The sequence below is a fragment of the Stegastes partitus genome, unplaced genomic scaffold (assembly GCF_000690725.1).
Source record: "Stegastes partitus isolate 25-593 unplaced genomic scaffold, Stegastes_partitus-1.0.2 Scaffold638, whole genome shotgun sequence".
In the NCBI taxonomy this organism is placed as follows: domain Eukaryota; kingdom Metazoa; phylum Chordata; class Actinopteri; family Pomacentridae; genus Stegastes; species Stegastes partitus.
The window spans coordinates 133,015-153,876 of record NW_007578369.1 but is presented as its reverse complement, the minus strand read 5'-3'; the positions used below and the strand labels follow the sequence as shown (position 1 = coordinate 153,876).

At 43.9% G+C, this 20,862-nt stretch overlaps 1 protein-coding gene across 1 annotated transcript in view; it reads left to right on the top strand.

The window, feature by feature from the left end:
- col4a6 (collagen, type IV, alpha 6) overlaps nucleotides 1-20,862 on the top strand; it is a 129,024-nt gene that overhangs the window by 57,318 nt on the left and 50,844 nt on the right. The window contains exon 4 of the mRNA XM_008289809.1: nucleotides 15,202-15,279. Within this exon, the coding sequence (XP_008288031.1) occupies nucleotides 15,202-15,279 (78 nt within the window). The remainder of the gene's footprint in view (nucleotides 1-15,201; nucleotides 15,280-20,862) is intronic.

Below are 20,862 nucleotides of genomic sequence, written 5' to 3'. Positions count from 1 at the left end.
CCGGTGCAGCTCCATGCAGGCCTCTGGCTGAGGACCCGGCGACGTGACGGCTTTCTGAGCTGAATCTCAGGTTTCTGCCCTCTAATGTTTGAGCCATAATTGCTGCACCATTGTGATGTATAGACAAAACGCACACATACGCCCACCTCTGCCCTGGTACGCTGCACCGACACATCGCTCCGAGGAACACGGCAGGTGGAACCCGATCTGGTTTCTCTCTCAGGGTTCCACCTCCCGTCTTCTGTCCTTCCACCTTCTCAGCGGCTCGTTTTCACACCGCGAGCCCCACCTGTCCTCCATTTTCATCCCCGCTGCCTCCATCTGTACCTGTTGGAAGCCATTACACCTTAAAGTGCTCCCTGAATTCTTTATCCCCATTATCTCCCCCCTCCGTCCCTCCATCTCCCCCGTTTGCCTGCCCCTGCCTCTTCAAAAGCCCCTCGTCTCCCTCCAGGCGAGGGGTGTTTAGTGCACTTCAAAGGGGTGATTATCAGAGCACTTATCAGCGGGGTTGGCACTGTCCCTTCATGCCTGCTGTTGTGTGTCTGTGAGAATGTGCGTCCTGAAGAAACGAGTTTGCGTCTACAGTTCAAGACGAGTGAAAAGTCGATTCTCGCATCCTTGTTTGAGCTTATAAACCTCACTTTGGGAGCAGTTTTTGTTTGTGCAAAGTAGTGTCTGTGACCGGTTTGGTTCTTGACTTTATGTTGACAGTGTGCGGCACGAGGGATGATTCAAGTCTAGTTTTATCAATGAAATGCCTGAAAATAATGAAAATGTAATCGTATGTGATGAAGGGAAGCAGCAAACCTCCTCATTTAGGAGCTGTGAGCAAAGAATGTTCGGCTTTTAGATTGAAAAGCGAGGAGATGAATTCGTTTTCAAGGATTAGTTCATGTTTGGAACTAAAAGCTTTTACAGTATTGTTTAAATAAATAGATAAAAGTTTAGAGAAAGAAAAAGTCCAGCATCTACTTTGACCAAAGCAAAGCTGGATCATAGTTTGAGCTGCTTACAGGACAAACAGATGTTTACCAGAATGACGTATCCTGAAGAGCATCGATTGTTTGTGCAGCTGCTTGTGAGACTCTTGGGAAGCAGCTACACGTTCATGTTATATTCATGTATACATCACAGGTTGTCCTCCAGCTGATGTTAACGTTACGCGACAGTAATGAATCCTGCAGCATAACGGTCTTGTAAATATTATCTTTAACATCGTGAGCCTGGCTGGCTCCTCTTTGGCTGCTCCGCTGCGATAATTGAAATCATAAACACTCTTTGTGGTCTAATATCATTCCCCTGCAGCCGCCGTGAGACTGTTGTGGTGTGAAGTTACGTGTCTTTGTCTTGCGCTGGTTAATTTGTCAAACTGTTTAATCGTTTTGTGGTCAGATATAAAGTCTGTTCTGTAAACAGTGTGGAGGAGGAGGAGTGATTTATCAGAGTAATAATACCTTCGGTGAAGCATCAGCGCGTTGCACAATGAGAACAGTTGTAGGATGGAACCAAACCCAGATGTTAGAACAGGAACAGGATGTGTTTATTCCAGTAGCTTAATAATGATGATCCAGATGTGACTGTGTTGGTTGGTGACTGACTGGATGATATTTCAGGAATGACTTTCTTCGTACAGCTTCCATTAATAATTGATGAATGAATTACATGTAGTGATAATTACTGCAGAAAAAAGAGTGTTTATGTACATTTAATAATAAAAACCACCAGATGTTTCTAACCTTAGCAAAGTGCTTTAGATGTGAACCTCAGGGGGCTGAAAGCTTTGTTCGCCCACCCTCCACCCCGACCACCTCCCACTGGCTTCAGTGCTTGATTCATTCAGAACTCATCATGTCCTCTGATCCAGCAGCTCAGTGTGAGAGAACAAGTTAGAAATAGATGAAGATAGTTTTTAGCAGACAGGGTGGGAGACGGTCAGACTTCTGAGGATTTTTAACGTCATATTTAGCTCAAATCCAACTGGAGGATTTCACATCGATGTGAGATGATAACGCTGCAGATCTCTGGAGCTCGTGTGAATAAGTGCATGAAAAATCTCTGATGGAGTCGTCATGCTGGACTCATACAAAAATAAAAACAAATATGTGGTAAACGTGGAATTTCTAAACCTAACCAAGTCGTTTTGGTGCCTAAATTTAACCCAGAACAGGCTGAAAAAATCTAAATGAGACAAAACAAAACTTTAACAGTAGTCTGAGATGGGTGAAAGTCTGCTGACGAAGCCACACTAGTCCCTCCAATCTCTTTAGTTCCTGTGTGTCGAAGGTAAATCGTGGCTCCACCATCATTAAACAGGGCGATAATGGTCTACTGAGCCCACTGCAAGGTGGAGGAGACCCCTATGGCCCACATGTGTGACAATGATCAGCGAATATTTCGTCCTAAACGGGTGAATTAACACCACAGCAGCATTTCTTTCCTTAACGTCGGCTAGAGCGCCACATACCAAAGTACACAACCTGCATTAAGCCTCATCTAAATGTGAATTATTGCACTCAAAGCTTGACTTTTCAAGAATAAAGTCAGAGCAGCTCTGTGTGATCTCAGATTTCTCCTCTACCTTTGTCTGACTCGACTCACAAGTCGGAGCACGACGGTCACCGACGCTGCAGTGACAAAGTGCTGTTTCCTCGCCCTTCCTTTGCCAGCTCTCTCCGGCTGACGCTGTGTAATTTATGACTGATTTACACCTGAACACACACTTCATCTGCTCCATCGATCACACTGCTCCCCCTCTCTTTGTCTGCGCTCTTGTCCGGACAGCAGCTCGGAGTTTGTTTTGGCTCCAACATGAGTCTCTTCCCTTGTCTTCGTCTGTGTTGTCTGCAGATTTTCGCTGCACACAACGTCTCGGGGCTCTTTTTACTGCCGTCGCATGACGACACGCATCTGGCGAGAAGCGGCGTGTTTGCGTTGGTTCGTGCCAGTTTTGCCAGTGGGCAGTCGGACGCTTTTATTGGCAGAGTTAATGCGCTTCAGAGTGTGTCTGTGCTGAAAGGATGCTCAGAGGGATGTGACAGGAGGCCGTATTTCACCGTGACTGGTTATAAAAACAATGATTAATCATTTCCACAGGCAGTGAGATTAAAACAATGGAAATAACTTTGCAAGCCTGGGGAATCCCGCTTTTATTTTTACTGCACGGATGACTGAAAGCTTCCCACGCTGAAGCATGATTCTGATTTATTTCTTCGGAGGCAGATCTAAATACGAAATCCGATTTCTTTCCGCTTCTTCTGTTTACTCACAGCTCAGATGATTGCTGACCCTCCGTGCACATTGAGAGCCAACCTGTTTTCTATACTTGGTAGTTTGGGTCTATTTATATGCACTTTTGGATCTGCGGCTGCACCGGGGAGCAGGCGAGAGAGAAACCGAACCCAGAACGGAAGCTCATGTTCTGACGATGTGGACCGTCAGTCAGACCAACGGGGAGGTCAGGAGGAGATCACGTGACCCTGAAGATCCCCCTGTGAGGTCACACCGGTGTCGGTTGTCAGGGAAACGGTATTTCTGTCCACATGGGCGCTGCTGTCGTTGTGTTAGACATTTCTTTTTCTTTTTCTTTTTTTCCCGTATTAATCTGACAAAGAAGCCTCACATCATAAGATAACGATTGCTAATTAGGGTTCATCTTTACTTTATTGAGTGTTTTCTCTTTTTAATCTGTCGCTGTAACTGTAATGTGTGTTGCTCCTGTATTGTAAGCACATAATATTGGTGCCTTATTATTTGTAATATTAACATTAAATCAACATTTCAGCTTTTAAATGTCTTTCTCATCAACACCAGTGTCAACAGTTGCTGGTACACGATAGTTTTCACCTTTGCTTTTGGCTGCTAGTTGACAGCCGGCAGAAGAAATTAATTTTATTTTGTATAATCTGGATGGTAAACTTCCAGACTAACTTTCACAAAGTAGAATCTGACGCATTGCATTAGAAACCATTCAATTAGAAAGAACTTCCTCAAGTTTGAAAGACAGTTTTCACACTCGAAAAAAGTTGATGGAAGCTGGAAGCACCTTCTTCAGATGAGTTTTGAGTTATTAAAGGTTTAAATCACGTGACTGATCAGCTGCTTCTTTTCGTCGTCTTCTTCTTCACGTCTGAAAATGAAAACAGATCCAGAAGACTTCTCTCCATTTGTCTCTCATAGACGATCAAAGTTTGGTTTCTTCTTCTTCTCTTTTGGAAGTTGGCAAACAGCTGCTTTTATTTCCGGTTTGGTGTAGCGCCACCTTCTGACATCGCTTCACAGTCGAGTTTATTTGCTAATTTTTTTTCGTTCTTTCTGACATTTGACAAGTTTGCTTCGGACACAGCTGCTGAGATCCCCTGATCGAGGCATCTGAAGCATCCATGTGAGCACCGGGTTGGAGGATGTGGAGAGCTGAGGATGCTTCCAAAAACGGCAGCAGGAATACGTTTTCTCTACTAGTTCATTCGACCCTTTGCTGCTTGTGATTCACAATCTCTGCACACTGAATCCATCGTGTTGATATCAGTTGCTGCAGGAATCCCTCAAATCAGTGGCACAGCACAGCGCTAGAGGAACCCAGCAGGCCTGAAACACCAACCGCCATAAATCCACTGGAGTGGTATCACCAGGAGCACTTTGCTGAGCTCCTGCTCTGTCTGCGTGCCCATTCCTGCCCTTTTGTTCCCCAAGAAACATCATAAAATTGTTAAATTTCCCCCTTTAAGTCTCTAATTGTGTTCACGAAGGGGGAAAAAAAAAAAAAAGACCAGTACAACGTGAGTAAAGGAGCCAACAAGGCCAGGCAGGCAGAGTCCTAATCCTGTCTAATAGCAATGTTTCTGTTCCATCATGACTGCAGAATGCTTCGCCAGAGGAAACACAAACGGGGATGTGTGTGTGAGTGTGTGTGTGTGTGTGTGAGTGTGAGTGTGTGTGAGTGTGTGTGTGTGCAGCGGCCGTACAGGTTTTTGCATGCACGCGAGTAAGTACAAATTTGTAGGTTTATTATCAGAGTGCATTCGCTGCAATATTATTTACTGCCGCTGTAATGTCACGTCTTACTGGAGATTAACTGTCCGAGATTAGTTTGTTTGACCCGACTTCATCTCAGAATCAGCTTTGACGTACAGGTAGGGCAGGAAAGGACACAAATATTTCCACGAGATAAGAAACAGCACAGGGTAAAAAAAAATAGCGAAAAAAGCATGTCAGTACGTACAGACCTGGTCCAAATGAAAGTTTGTCTTGTCTAATGTGCTGAATTTTACATTTTCCTAAACTGAACCAAGCAGTTTGATGAAAGTCCTGTTAGTTACACCCTCAGCAACTCCTAAACATCTCCATGACACAAACACCACAGGACATCTAGTCAGCTTTTCTGACATGCCAGCAACTAATCCAACATGATTGTATTTATCAAAATATCCCTCGAAAAGGTTTATTTCTCCTTTACTCTAATTGTGAGTGAAGGACTTTTGCTCCGTCACAATGCAGAATTATGCAAAACACAGGCAAAGGTATCCAAATATGCCAAAAGTAGTATTTGGATACTATATTTGGATCCACCTGGTACATCACAGTTTATTTGTTGGTTATATTTTTGCTTTAATTATCAAAATCAGTATCTTGTAGCTGAAGCTGTCAGACGTCAGCAGAGGAGTAGAACGTGGTGATGTGGACGGTGAGTTTCATGGTCTCACGATGACGACGTTGAACCGTTATGTTTTCTGTTCGTAACATATCACACATCGAGATCTCTGGGAGCTCAGCTGGATGTGTTCAGGAAAGCAGCTCATCTCGATCGTATTCGCACACGTCGAATGAGACAACTGATAAAAAATAGAGGATGTGTGTCGCATGGAAACGTGATCCAAACACAGTTAATCACATCTAATCAGATGAAGTGTTTCTGTGTCAGAGTTCCTCTTCTTGCAGCTAAATGTCAAGAAATCATGTTTGATGTCGTTTTGCACCTGACAAGAACACACACAGACACACACACAGCTGCACCACACACACACACTCGCTCTGAATATTAAATCTGCTTTAGCTTGTGGCTCGGCTGTCAGTGAGCAGGACTCCACGTCTTCCAGCTGAAGTGATACCTGACAGGTTTCAGAGGACAATGCGCATCGTACAAGTGAGCAAGTCTGGACAAAAGATGGCTTCACAGATAACTTTGTTTGGAAGCTTTTCCAAACACCAGAACAGAATGATTGATGAAATATGTGCTTTATATGCATGAGGAGGTTTAAATGTCAAATAGCTCTTTGTGATTGTGACAGAGTTTCCTCCACCTCACTGGAGCATTCAGCCCGGTGCTGCGCAGGAACCTTCATTTTGGAATATTTCCCCGCAGGCATCGTATTTTTATGGCCCGATAGTTCACATAAAAGACGTCTTGCATGTTTTATCTCTATTATATCATTAAAGTGATTCTGATAGGCAACGTAGCGAGGGGATTTTTTCTCATAGTAACATTTTTTTCAGGCAATTTGCTTGGCTAACGCTCCACCCAGCTGCTGACAATAAGGGGTTTTGGGGGGAATTCTGCCAGTGCTCGGTGTCAGGGGAGTTATGGCACTTGGAAGGAGCTTAGTTCCTGAAATCTCAGTTTACTTTGACTTTGCCGTGAAGCCACGCAAAGCGGCACGCGTGTGTTTAGACTGTGACGTTGCGTTTCACAACATTAACAGAGTTTTAACGGGATTAGAGATTGGGCAATGCAGAGGGGAATATCCCCATTAGACTGCTCGCTATCTGCTTACATAAAGTCCCAAAATGCAACCGAGAAGCCCGTGACTGCTGATGTCAGCTGTTTAAATAAAGCACCGTATCTGCAGAGATTTCGCGAGTTTGAACAAATCATGTGTTTTTCACATTTTCTGCTGAATGTTTTCTGCTCTTTGAACCGACAACAACAAGTTCTGCTGCCCTCAAGAGATTCATGATGAGATTTTTTTTTGCGTAAACTTGCGTTGCCAGCTTAAGACACTGAGTTGGGACAGACCATGCTTTTTTATTTGACATGAAGAGCTATTTATACGACCATTTCTCCCTCAGACATCATGTGAGGCTGCTTCTGGTTCGTTTGCATGGAGGAAAAAAAAAAGTGCACAAGGCTAGAAACTGAATTTAACTTTCCTCATGGCTCGCTCTGTTTTCACGACCAGAACTTAAAGCATCTTAAATGACACTATGCAGGCGTCTGCTTTGGATTCTCCTCCAGTCTGAACAGGATTAGACAGTAGGAGAGGCTCCACCTGGTAGAACAGCCAGGTACTGCAGCTGCTCTACAATGTGTGAAGTGTGTGTTATGTAGGAAAATGGGATCAGAACAGATCAGCAAACACCAGTGTTGAGTTACTCCATTGGTCAAGAGGAGGGGCAGCCCTACTGGAAGGTTTTGGATATTTTCCCAATGACACCAAAGCATGTGCAGGTTTAATGTCCAAGTCAAGTGTCAGGAATCACACAGAAGTGAAGATCAGATGAAAGCAGTGAAAAAGCTGAAACAAAGCAGCAGAATGAGCAGAATGCCTGAAAACACGCTTCAGTCTCTGCTGTGGTCCTGTCAGGATGAGACGCCTCGGCTGCTCACTTTACACGACAATGAATAGATCCGTTTTACTGAATTGTAAATCTTGTACCTATAAACATGAACATACTGTAAAAGAGAAGCTTATTTCCTGCGTTTCTAAACAGCCCCTCTGTGGAGGTTCAGCGGTTTACTTTATGTGCAGCCGGCGGCCATGTTGGCCGGCTGTGTTCGATGTCCTGTTTGGGTCCGTCCTAGCGCCACAAATTTCCGCTGTCTGGCCAAGTTATAGATGACCTGACTCCAGCTGGGTGGCCCGGCGGACGGAAACACACACACACACACACACACACACACACACACACTGATGCACGTGAGCTTGTGAACAAGTACACAAAGCGTGCACGCCAGCTTGAACACACGTGCACACGCAGAAATACGTTCATGTGTGGATCAGAGCTCGACCCTGAGCGCACACACACGCACGCATCCGTCCTCATTTGTCTCTCGCACACTTAATCCTGCGCCCGTGTGCTTACATACAGTCGGCACACGGACACACAGCCCGCCGCACACACACACACAGCGTGGAATAAACAGACGTAAACGAGGACCGCTGGAGGCCCAAACACAGCTGGTGAGTCTCCTGCGGTGGATGTCAGGGTCACAGATGGAGACGGAGACGGCGAAGGGAGGCAGGGAGGAAGAGTTCTGCTGGAGTATGGGACCAAACCGATCAAACAGAAAGGAGAGCAGCGAGATAAGAGGAGCAGGCCTCCTCTCTCTCTCTCTGTTCCCTGTTCCTTTCTTTATTTGCATAAGCAGTCGTAACCTCCCGTCCCTCCTTTCTTCTCTTTTCCTCAACATCATGTTCAGGTGAAAAGTCCTCCAGGGTCAAACTGAATAAAGTTTTCATGGTTCAGGTTTTGTTGGTAATAGCTGACAGCAGCTCCTCCTTTAAGCAGCCGGAGCTCGATTGGCCCGTGTTAAACTCCCACTGGTCTGTGCCATGTGTTGATATGCTGATTGACAGTGTGGATTAAACAGATTCCTGCATCGCATTTAGCAGAGAAAGGTCAGTCCTAATCCCTGTGTATTCTGGCTTTAACATCACCATCATCAACACTTTACATCAAGATCACAAAGGGGCATCTTTAAGTTCACTGGTTTGCCTTTACATGCCCCAGATTTGCTTTTTACCTCCAAGTCTGGCTACGAATTCTTGACAATCACTGGAAGCGGACTGTCTGTCAGACTGGTCACAACTTGTGACTGCCAGCCCTTCCTCATCGTGTTAGCAGCAAACACAACCCAGTTTCCTAGAAAGCATATTTCCGGTGGCGGGATTGTTGGTCTGCTGTTGTTTACTCCATTGTTTACACTGTTGTTTACAGTAGAAAAGCCTCGATAAATACGACCTACACTGCAGCAAACCACAGGCAGACAAAGAGCAGCTGCTGAACACAGCGCAGTGATTAGCAGCTGAAGATCCAGATGTTTCCGTCAGTTAGCACAGAGCCGCAAGCGTTCGACCTGCTGGTTGTGGAAATGGGAAACGATCTACCGTGTCGGTGATATTTTATTCACAAACTCAATAAATACGGGTTTAAGCAGTCGTTCTTGTGGAGCTGATGTGCTGGAGATGCACAGCTCGGTCTCACACACTCAAAATGAACAGTTTTCACAAAAAAGTGTGTAAAAATGTGTAAATGTGTTTCTGTCCTTAACCTGCCTGAACTTCAACGAGTATTTTTGCTAAAAGTGACTGTAAATGCAGCAAAGTGTAAAAAATGTATGAAGGATTCAAACTCTGTGTTTTTATACGTACAAAGTGAAAGAAACTTCAGAGTCACATGGTTTGGATGCAGAGCCTCAGAAAGGAACAGGACTTTATGTAGAATTCTCACAATTTTGCAGCATTTTTTGGAAAACAATCCCTTTAGAGCCCTGAACCAACGCAGATGTTTCACGTTTAGCTCATGAAATCCCAAGTTTTGGTCATTTTTGACAGAATTAATACAGAGAAATGTTTCTAAACTGAACAGCTCATGTCTGGAGAACATGATCTGTAGCAGCACACTGCTCCATTTATAACGTCGCGCTCCTGTGATTTTGCACTTGAACATTTTGTGATGTAATATTAATTTTTGAGGGTTGTTTATTCATTTATTTACTGTCCAGCTGTTGTTTTTATTGGTTGCTACCTGTTTGTTGCTCTGTGACCCAGTTCTGTCCTGTTTCTCTGGAGGACCGACTCGCTGCGACGTGGCTCCAGCAGCAAACACAAACACGTATTTACGATATTGTTCTCTCCAGTAGAGATCCAGAGCCACATCAGAAAGACACATTTTCTTCCTTTAGCTGCACTTGTAGCTTCAAAGGCTCGACTGTTCGCTTTTCAATCTCAGCATCGCACATTCCAGCCCGTCATATCTGAGCAGCGGGAGAAGCGCCACCATCACGTTTAAAGGGAGGAATTCTATAACATGCTGCCCTGTTTGATCACACGCCGTCGTCTCGGCCGTATAGCTCAGGAAGCGTCGCTGCATCCCATGTTCTGGGTAACCCTAGACTCAACCTCCATCCGGATAACATCAGCAGAGCCTATAGGAATGAGCGGGCAAGTCCAGACGCCAGCCGGTACCCACGAGCTGCCACTCTCAGCTGCACGAGCTGCAGACAGGCATTAGAGGCGCTTTTAAGAAGTCTCACTGCGACGTATGTACATGAAAGTGTTTGGACAGTAAAGTATGAGCAAACAGTGGAGATTGATTGGGGAGTATTAGCTAAAGCTGCAGGACGCATAGCTGGGTAATGCCAGGATGACAGAACGGAGGAGAAGGATGTGCACGAACACACTGCTGGATTCATGCAAGCGGTGGCGAAGCAGCGTGTTCGATCACGTAGGAATAATTATGAGCCTTTTGTCTGGAGCGCTGTAACATGCACATGTCAAACCGTGCAGCGCATTTACATTCCTGCAGCTTCTCCTACCCGAGCAGTTCAGCCAAAGTGCAAATAGGAGGTTTCCTCATGCGCAGTGTCGGCCAGTAACCCCGCTCCAGAAGGTTCTCCAGCTTCACCTGAGGTAGCCGACTGGGTGGGAAGTGGCCGCTCCACACGTGCACACTGGTAGACCTACATCTGAGGACTCACCTGGTTCTGTGCAGAACTGGTGGATGTGAGAATCCTGCAGAAACTTTTCAAAAATGCACCAGACCTTTAACAGGAAGCATCAGAACATCAGGCCTGTTGTAGCCTCGTTATGCTGCCACCATGTTTTAGGACCGATTTTAAGATTTTATGGATTGTTTTCCAGAACCGAGAGGCTCTGGAATGATGTGAACATGGACATCAGGGCGGTGGAGTCAGTTGACTTTAATCTGAGCGTGTGTCCTGATTTTAAACTTCTTTGAACAATACTTTTACCTTTTTCAACACTGTATTGGTTTTTCTGCACCAAACTGTTTTTACTTGTCTAAAGGTTATTTATTTCTCAGTAACATTATCATTACAGAGTGACACTACTGAGGCTAAGCTAGTACCTCCAAAACTCAAACTGGCTGCTTGTTAAACCTCTTGCATCTTATTTTATACAATTCTGCAGCCTTTGCTTTGAATTTGGTGGAACTGCAATCGCATCGTATCGTGTGTGCAAAAATCAACACAGAAGACAGCATGAAAACGTGAAAAGTCAACCGTAAACTACAATAAAATAAACATGTAGATCAAGTTAGATGTTGCACGTTCTTGCTGTCAACAGTTTCTTTAGGAAACGGTTCCAATGAAGCCTGAAAATTTCAAAAATCCATCATTTTAGTGGAGTCACGGTCCCAAGTTACACCTCAGCTCCCTCTCAGGATGTGTGTCACTGAGGTATTTTTTATGAGCTGACCCTTTCTCAGTTTGTTCTTTCACACATTTTTGTCCTGGTTGGCTTCGACGCACACAAACACACAGATTGTGTTTCGGTGGGCTTTGAGCTGATCCAGTAGCTCTGATACCGTGAGGACAGAGTTTCACCTCATTGTCTTCATATTCCTCTTTGTTCCGACTCACTGCAGCTCCCAGTGTTCTGCTGCTTCACTTCTGTGTTGTGAGAACCAGTTTGAGACCTTCTTAGAGCGAGAACGTTTCAGCTCTTGTTGAGGTTTAGATCTGGGTTCTTGGAGAGAGTCCTCGCCGGCATCGTGTGCTCCTGCGGCGCTGCCTGCGCCGACACGTCCAGGTGTGGTCACGTGTGCGTTTCCTTCATCCTCTGATAATTCTTTATTGTGGCCGTGTTATTCCCATTGTCTCTCTGCTCTGTGTTCATGTTTCTCCCCCTGGAGCCCGGGCTTAGCGTCTGTTTGCCCGTATCATCCCTCATTTTGAACCCTGGGTGTGGACGGCGTGAATCGAACGGGGATCAGCGCTCGAGCACATCCCCGCCCTGCCCAGGTGGAGGCAGGATTACATCCCAGAACAATGCATCCCAGAATCCGCCGCTCTGTTCGAGAGAATAGACCAAAATAATGAGCGTAACTTTAGACTTGCTGCTTTATGGAGACTCTCTGCTGCTTTGGAGGCTTTTGAGCGTCTCCTAAACCGCATAAAGAGCTTTTTCCTTTTTTCCAGACTTGATTTTTAGCACCGTTAAAGCTCCAAACACTTGTTTTGCTTCTATTTTTAGCTTCTTGTCTCTTTCGCCTCTTTGCCAGGAGTTTAATCTGAGCTCCCTCCCTCCGTTTCTTTCACCCCTTTTTTTTTTTTTTTTTCCTCTGGCTGCCTTTCTCTTGTTTCGCTGCTCACTTTCTCTCTCTGTTGCCCTCCTTCTGTCATTGTGATTAGAGGAGTTGAGGAGATCAGAGGGAAGAAAGCAGGACCAGCACCACTGACCTTTCCCCTCCTTCTCTGTGTGCCAGCCTCGCTCCCTCGATGCTGTTTTCCTTTTCTTTCTCCGTGTTCGTGTTTGTTTGTGGCAGCAGCAGTTGTAGTAGCTGGCAGCAGTAATCTAAGGCTTCTCCTCTACCTACATACTTAAATAAAGCACTTTGCAAGTAATAATATTCACAGAAGGAACTTTGAATATCTGTTAGAAGACGTGTGCTGAGGGAAAAGGGGAACAAATAGTAAAATATCACCAAGTTTGTTAGTTTTTGAGGTTTTCTAAAAAGCTCAATACAAAACAAAATAGACACTACAAATACACAAATAGAGAGAGTTTGCAAACTGTCTCCAACCGCAGCCTGGAGAAGGAAAATCAGTCTCAGGCAAAGCACAAATCACATCAACGTGAACATCTTCAGATTATTTGTAGCATAAATAAAACTAAATATTGACAGCTGAGGTGACGGATCTCAAAGAGGACGAAGGTTGTTCCGTTCAGAAGAAGCTTTATGTTGAAGGATGTGTTTGACTTCTTCGAAACAAAGAAAAAGTGACTTTTGTTTTTTTTGCATTTGAGTCGATTGAACTGTTTCACCAGTTAGAAGTCATTGCTTTTACACGTCATCACATCAGCTGCTGAGGTAGATTTTAACACCTGTTGCACTTAAATTCCTGAGTAATGCACAACTGAACTAAACCTTGAAGCTGTTGGCACTGGACTTTTAAACACTCAGATGATGATCTTCACTGTGATGGTGTCAGAAGACTTGACAAATATGTTGTGGATGCATTAATTAAAAAAACAGGCTTTAATCGGAGTCGGTCTCTCAGACGATCCCATGTGGTGCCAGACTTTCCCAGGCTCTTTTGATATCCACGCTGGACCAGCTGAGGGTGTCTGACTGGGGTCCTGGAGGGTCCTGGAGGATCCTTGACCTCCATTATTACAGACTGTAGGCATATGAACTGATACTCGCCACGCTCTGGAGCACATTGAAGCTCTGACCTGCACACTTTCTCACCTCGTGGCGCTCCCTCCTCATCCGGCTTGTGTCCTTAACCTCCGCCAGACCCCAGCTGACACCCTTTTGTCCCTCCTCCTCTGCCTTCCTCTCTCCTCCCCACCGGCAGCCTTTCATCACTAATCGCAGAGAGATGTCCATCAGAGACCTCTGAGTCTGACCCTGATCCACGACTCAACGTTCACGCAGAAGCGATCAGGCCTGTTGATTAATTATGTTTCCGTCGAGGGGAAAGTGAGCAGCACACATTTCTGCAAAGTTTGAGATGCAAGAGATGAAAACACCCGTATTTCTGCTCACCGTGTGATCCGTGGGCCTCCCACCCGCAGACCCGACACGTGAATGGATGCATTTTGTGTTTTGTAGCTGAAGGAGCGTCGTGTGTGTGAACTAACGCCACTCATACGTCAGCTTATGAAAGCTCTGTCTGAAGCGCTGCGTGCCGTTTCACAGATATCTCAGGAATGCCACCCAGTGAACTAAAGGTTAATCTGCGGTTCACTTGGAGTTTATAAGCTGCAAACGGTGCGCATCGGACGGGGGGCGTGAAGGTCGGTTATGTGTCTCTATGGCGACGACAAAGACCATAAACTGTGGTCAAAAGCTGCAGAAATAAATAAGTGGACTTGGTGTTGAGATGAAGAATTTTCTGCAAATTTCTGTGACTTAAAGGTTCATAAATTCATAAATAATAAAGACAAACAGACGGAGTGCACGAATGAAGAGTTGAATCACGATGTGGTGTTTTTAACAGATGTTCTGCGACTTTTGACATCACCTCATTTCACCTGCGGAGGTTTTTCTCTTGTCATTGAATTGTTTTTATAAAACTCCTAATCTTGGAAACACCCTCGTGAGAGTAATCTATTAAATCACTACACTGAAGTGAGAGTGTTTTGCTGTTTAGAAACTAAAAGTTGTTGAGCTCTTGTTGTCATTGAACTGGTGCTGGATTATATTCAGATATTCAGTTTGTGCTTTTCGTAACTTTGTGATTTAAATTGTTTACGTCACAAAGAAATCATGTCATTACATCTTTAATTTGCATCATTGCTTTGAGAAAAGAGGACATTAAACATTGCAGAGACGTACATCTTTGAACGTGGGGGTATTGCGCTGCTGTGATTTGCACACAAACATGCCAAAGGTGGCAGCGACGGTGACGATGCTGCTGGCATCGCTGCTGCCTCCATTCTCCTGGTCAGAGGCTGGACTCTGGTTGTAGTTACGGCTGGTTTGGCATCCAGTCAGCGGACGTCTTCGCCTTTTCAGTGGCTCCAGAAAAGAAAAAGTAAAATAAAAGCTGCCGAGGGCCTGAGAGCACGTGTCGGGGTTGGAGGATCCAAAATTACATCTGCCCTTTAAAAAATCATGCACTTTATCAATCAGCACGCAGAATCGGTTCTGACTGGATCTGATCCGTGTCTAAATCCTGTTTAAATCCCTTTTTGCCTCCTTTGAGTTGCTGTAAGTCTGCCAACGTCTCGCTGCTGCATCAACAAAGTTTCCTCACATGACTCACCGTGTTGTTACCTGAGATGTCCATGTGCTTCCTTCTGTCTTTGTCTGATGGGATTTGAACCGCCGCTCCTTTGCAGCAACATGCACCACGTTTCTTTCTTTTATTTATTATTTTTTATGCGCCACAATCCTTCTGTAATTAGGTGCTGCTGAAAAGACACTTTTGAAAACCCACCAGAATGTCTGACGCTCACCTCCCATCTGTCCAAAGTGCTTCTTCTAACGTCCGTCTCTGCTTGTTTTCTGCAGGGCACCAAGTTTGATGAGCCGTGTGCAGGTCTGGACTGCAGTGGAGGCTGCAAGTGCAACCCAGAGAAAGGCAGCAGGGTGAGTCGAGTGCATGAGGCCTTCTTGGCTGCTGTGGGATTAACCTCCATGTTTCAAACAGCCCAAAAACACTCTTCACGTGCACAGTTTTCATCGGGTTCGGCTGCGATCAGGGACGGTTTCTGCTCGCAAGACGTGTGATTTTCTCCTCCTTTCGAGTTCAGAAACTGTCTTCCACATGTAATAACTGTTGTTCTGTGGCCTCGTCACCTCTCTGCTTCTGACATTTTGCCAGGAAGAAGCACTATTTTAGCTAAAAACAGGGTCTTCTAGCAAAAAGCAGCTGAATGAGGTGTTTCTGAGCTCACACACTTGAGCACACTGATCATTTCACAGCCTTTAATGTGCAAACAGACGTAACATTTCAGCAGCACTGAGTCAAAGTGGAACAAAGACACGAGGCTTTGTCAAACAGGGTGTCGAATCTACTGCATGATGAATCCGAGAGCGTGCGACGCCAAAACACTACTTTAGCTCTTTTAAATCACAGAACACTTTGCAGCCCTCGTGGTTGACCGTAAACGTACGACAGCGAGTCATTTATTCAGCAGGAATGATGATAGCAAGTTACCAATATAATGAGCGTAATCCTTTGGTTGTGAAGCTAATATGCAAATATGGAGCGTCAGTGTTACACATTTATGTCAACCGTCTAAAATGAACAGTACAAATAAACAGCATGAACAGTTTTCAGACTCTGCTGTCAAATAGTCAGACTTTTTAGGAGATTTATTTCTTACATTATGCTGCTTTCTATGGAAATATCTTCACTCATCCGTCGAGACAAGCAGAGAAAAATGTGTAACTGTGTCGACACATTTTGTCATTTTTGGCATTTACACAAACCCACAAGTGGGTTTTAGTTTTTGAGACGCATTACTGGGAATTTTAAACAAAATAAACAGGAGTAATTTCAGACATGACACATTCTTTTCCTAAAAACTGTAATAACTTTAAAGTGAAACTCGTTTCCATCACCAGTGAGCTTGAGTGTCATTTTCTGACTATAAATAAATGTGGAAGCATAAAGACAGACGGTATCAGTGTGTCATCTTCAGAGTTTAATCTCTCATCAGCACATCGTCCAGGACACGTGTTTTATCTCATACTCGTTGTCTGGAGAAGGTCGATCGTCTCTTATCTGCAGACTAATCGTGTTGTTACTGGCAGCTACGCAAACCCACAAAGACGTGCTCAGTTTCTGAGGATACTTTCATTTCATCTGAGGTTTCAATTACAAACAGTTGTTGAGGGAATTTAATTTTGGGAAACGAGCACTTCGTCCTGACTTAATTAAGAACAAAAGACCACAAGGCTCCAGTTGGAGCTCTTATCTAATTCCATCACAGCTACGCTCATTAACGCCCACAGACGTCGTCACCTATTGACACAATATCAAAGTGGAGCCTGTGTAGTACATGTTCCGACAGTCCTTATCTATGGATGCATTGTGATTTCTCACAGACAAACACTAAACAGTCCGTGGCTGCAGGCGAGGAACTCATTTTGTTGTCACTGCTACCATGAAATTACCATCAACTGTCATCTGGTACCAAGAACAAACACATGTTGGCAGAATGTGAGCTGATCTGCTCATTGATGATTGACTGTGTGTTAGCAGCATTAAGCCCACGTACATACATGTATACACACATGTCTCTCACCTGTCAGCTGCTCCGTAGCGATAAAAAGTAGTTAATTTATGGCTCCATCTCATAGTGACAGTGAGAGGAAAGTTTCTTACGTCAACATCAACCTGCTGGCTTCATATAAATTCTAAGACGGTGATGACATTGAAAATATTTCAGCATCATCATCATCATGTTGTCGGAGGGGATTATTAAAGACGTTACTGTCTTTAAATTCTGCAGCTGTTGACCATCACAGTAAAACAACAAGCGCATTAAACAGATTTAATTAGAACGTTATGATGAGTTTTGATGCTTCAGAGCGAATGGAAGAAACTAAAACGAGAAGAAAAAAAAAAACAGCAGACGCATCTGAATTTAAGACAAAACTGGTGCAAAACTTTAAAACCACATCAGTCCACCTTTATGCCCAACATAGATCACTTGTTAACAGCTCATTTAAGTTTGTTATAGAATAAATAACATAAAGTCAGACTGCACACAGGTGGCTGCATTAAAATACATGCATCTACATTGTGTGATATTAACTGACAAACTGGACAAATTTAAAGACACTGATCCAAATCTGTGAAAAAAAAATCCTTCACCGAGTTTCGGGAAATTCAATGAGGTAGTTTTTGCATAAATCTGCATAAAGACAGACTAAACATGACCGAGACAAGACAAACCTGGACACAGAAATTAAACCGATGCCCTTTAATCTCAACGATCAACTCCATGTAAATAATAATGACAGAGTCAGATGTCACCTGTTGATCAAATCGAGCTGCGTGCAGCCAAAACAACTTGGCAGGTCAACCTCTATGTGGCCTGAGAGACAAAACCCAGGGAAAAAACACAGACAATCATGATCTTAACACTCAGTGTGGCTGTAATTTAATTATTAAAAGTGACCCAAATTAAAAGATTTTATCTTCCATCACCTTCAGCACCAAGCAACTCAGCTGCCCTGGGTTTTGCCTCACAGGCTGTCAACAAAAAGTTGTGACTTCTTCTGCATGTTTTTTTCTTGTGCAAAAGGATTTAATCTTCTCCAAAATCACATATTATTCATTCAAAACAACAGCGTCCTGTTGTTTCATCAGGATATTGGGAGGATGGGGGAAATTACGCCCCAGAACGTCGTCCTTTATGTGGTTTTAATATTCTACCTTCACATGAAAGCCGGTGAAGTTTCTGTCCAGCTCTCTTCGCAATGTAAAGGACGGAGTGATGTTTTTGGTAGGATGCCAGGACGCCGGCCTGTTTTTGCATCATTTGAGGAATGAAGCATCAGGTGAGGCCTCCGTGTGTGTTCACCAGACTGACTGTAAGCCTCGCGCTGTAGCTCGGTCTCTCTCAGCCTGTATCCAAACAACAATTACTGTCTGACACAGAAGCCTGCACTTACTGCCTGCCTACTGTACGCCACCTCGGCTAAATAACACAGTGACGAGCGCCGCATTACAGCCAGCTACCTGAAGGTAAATGATATAGCTCAGGTAATACCCCCTGCCCCTGGACGGGCCTCCTGCTCGGCCCAAATGACACAGCCGCGGACGCTTTAGCTTCTTTAACTGTTATTGTCGGGAGCCGTTTTAGCGTTAAGGTGCTTATTTGTCTCTTTTCAGTTTTACTTTTGTACTTGCAGGTCGGCGGGGTGAAGTGTGTCCTCGATCATAGCTGTTAACTCCCGTCTCGTGACAGGTGGAGGTCAGCGAGATTCAGGGTCCGATGCCTCAAACCAACCTGCTTCAATTTTACTCTAAAATGAGACATTAATGCGATTAAAAACTAGATCCTGCTTGTGTAGTATTTTAAAAATGCATTCATCCAAAATAAATTCATCTTTATGGTAACAAATTAACTTTATTTGACTTCGATCGGCTGTAAAATCCTTTATTTTAAACTGGAAAACAAACCAGTGCCACCAACAGGGAAGAGTAATTATCTTCCTCTTTCTTTTACCCATTAGTCTGCCCTCATTTCATTTAAAAAAATACAAAACATGTTAAATATCTAGACTCAGTGTGACTCCTTTAGACTCCATGTTCTGTCCAGTCATGCTAAATGAAAAAAGAACAGCAAATATTTGTATTTATGAATCTGGCACAAGTGAATATTAGTTGATAAATTAGCAAAAACACGTAAAGACGTGTAAATGTACTTCCAAAAGTGTAATAACTGGACATAATGAGCCTTCTACTTGAGTCTATTTTCAGTTTATAAGCTGGAGGCTTCACGATCCGCGTCTCAGTTATAAAGATTTAAATGTCACCAAATTACGGTTAAACGTCTGAAACTCTGATTTAATGTAAATACAAACAAATCTCAGCAGACAGATGCAAAAGCAGTCTTCCATTGTGACACTCAGCACATTTAAAAGAGCCGACATGAGCAACGAGATAATAAATAATGACCAGATTTAGTGATGCCGTTTGCATCATTACCAGAGGATGAGAGTTCAGTTATCTTCCATCTGCAGCCCTCAGATCCTCTCCAGGACACCTGCAGCCTCTCACCTCTCAGGTGTCCATCACAGCTCTGCTTCCACAGCGTAAGATGTTCCTTCAGTCAGTCAAATACTTTCCCCTCATTTTCTATTTTAAGAGCAGTTTGCTTTGGACCAGAATCAGTCGACTGTGTTTTTCCGACGTGACTTCAGAGCGTGTTCGCTGTCAGGCTTCACGTGGACGTAAATCGTGTCTGTTATGTCACGCCCCACAAACTTTGGCACCTTTTTGCTAAAATAAAAAAAAATAAAAATAAGCCGTCATGTAATGAGATGAATCAAAGGGGTTTGACAGACGAACTGACAGCACATAAATGTTGTCTCATATAATTTTAGTGATGCTCTGTTGATCCCTGAGGGGGAACGTTGCCGTTGCCTGTCAGCAAACCGAACCCTGTCCCTGAACCAGAACAAATGAGGGAGTTTATCAGGAGTTCATGTCTAACAGGAGTCCATACCTGGGTTTTACGGATGTTTTTACAGAAGAAACCTCATTTAAAATGCGCTTGTTTTTATATTTACGTAGAAAAATGAGATTTATTATACTTTAAAGGGACAGTTTTCAGAGTCAGATGAGAGGATTGATAAAAACTAGGAGCAGGTTGGCTCAGCTTAGTGTTGAATAAGGGGTGGAAACGGAAAACCTGGCGCAATCTGGAGGAAAAAATGCCTTCCAACTAATCTAATTGACACCATATAACTATCTTTTTTTTATTTTGACAAAGCTCTGAGTGTAAATTGACAAATTGCAGTTTTAAGAGAGGTTATGATCCAGATTATTTTCCCCTGAAGACAGAATTTGACAAACTGCGCCCTCAAACACATAATTTAAACAATTTTTTACAAGGAAAAGTCATACAACAAAAACATTATGGACTCTTAAAAAGTAGATAATTGCATTTGGAAGAGTAAATGTTGAGTAAAGTTTTACAGAAAATAAACCTGAAGCTAGAATAAACAACAAAGGTCTTAAATCTTTGCAGTCTGTGTGGATCTAGTACAGTTTAAATCAAAAAGTGTTCGTGTTCCTCCTCCTGTTTGTCCTCTGCACATGTTTTGGCTCAGATTTGCCAACGTCTGTGCCAAGTACACTTGAGGGCATTGTACTTACTGGAACATCGTGGAGGGCAGAGCTGGCATGTCGAGACACAAGAATATGAACTGAAAATGTTTCCTTCAGTCAATAAACGGGGCATAAAAACAAACATCCAGTGACAATAAAACCGAGCCGGCAGCTCCTCTCGTCAGCGTCGTGTGCTCTAAAGGGATAAAGAGGCTTTTAATAACTGTCTCTGCTGCATGTATAGATTGACTCCTGTTCTTATCATCCGTAGCTCCTAAATCCATTGCTAATGCCTGAGTAAGACTCCGACTCCATCCAGACGCCCTGTGTTGGTTTTAGTTGGTTTTCATTATTAATAGCCAGAGGGCCTGAGTTTCACT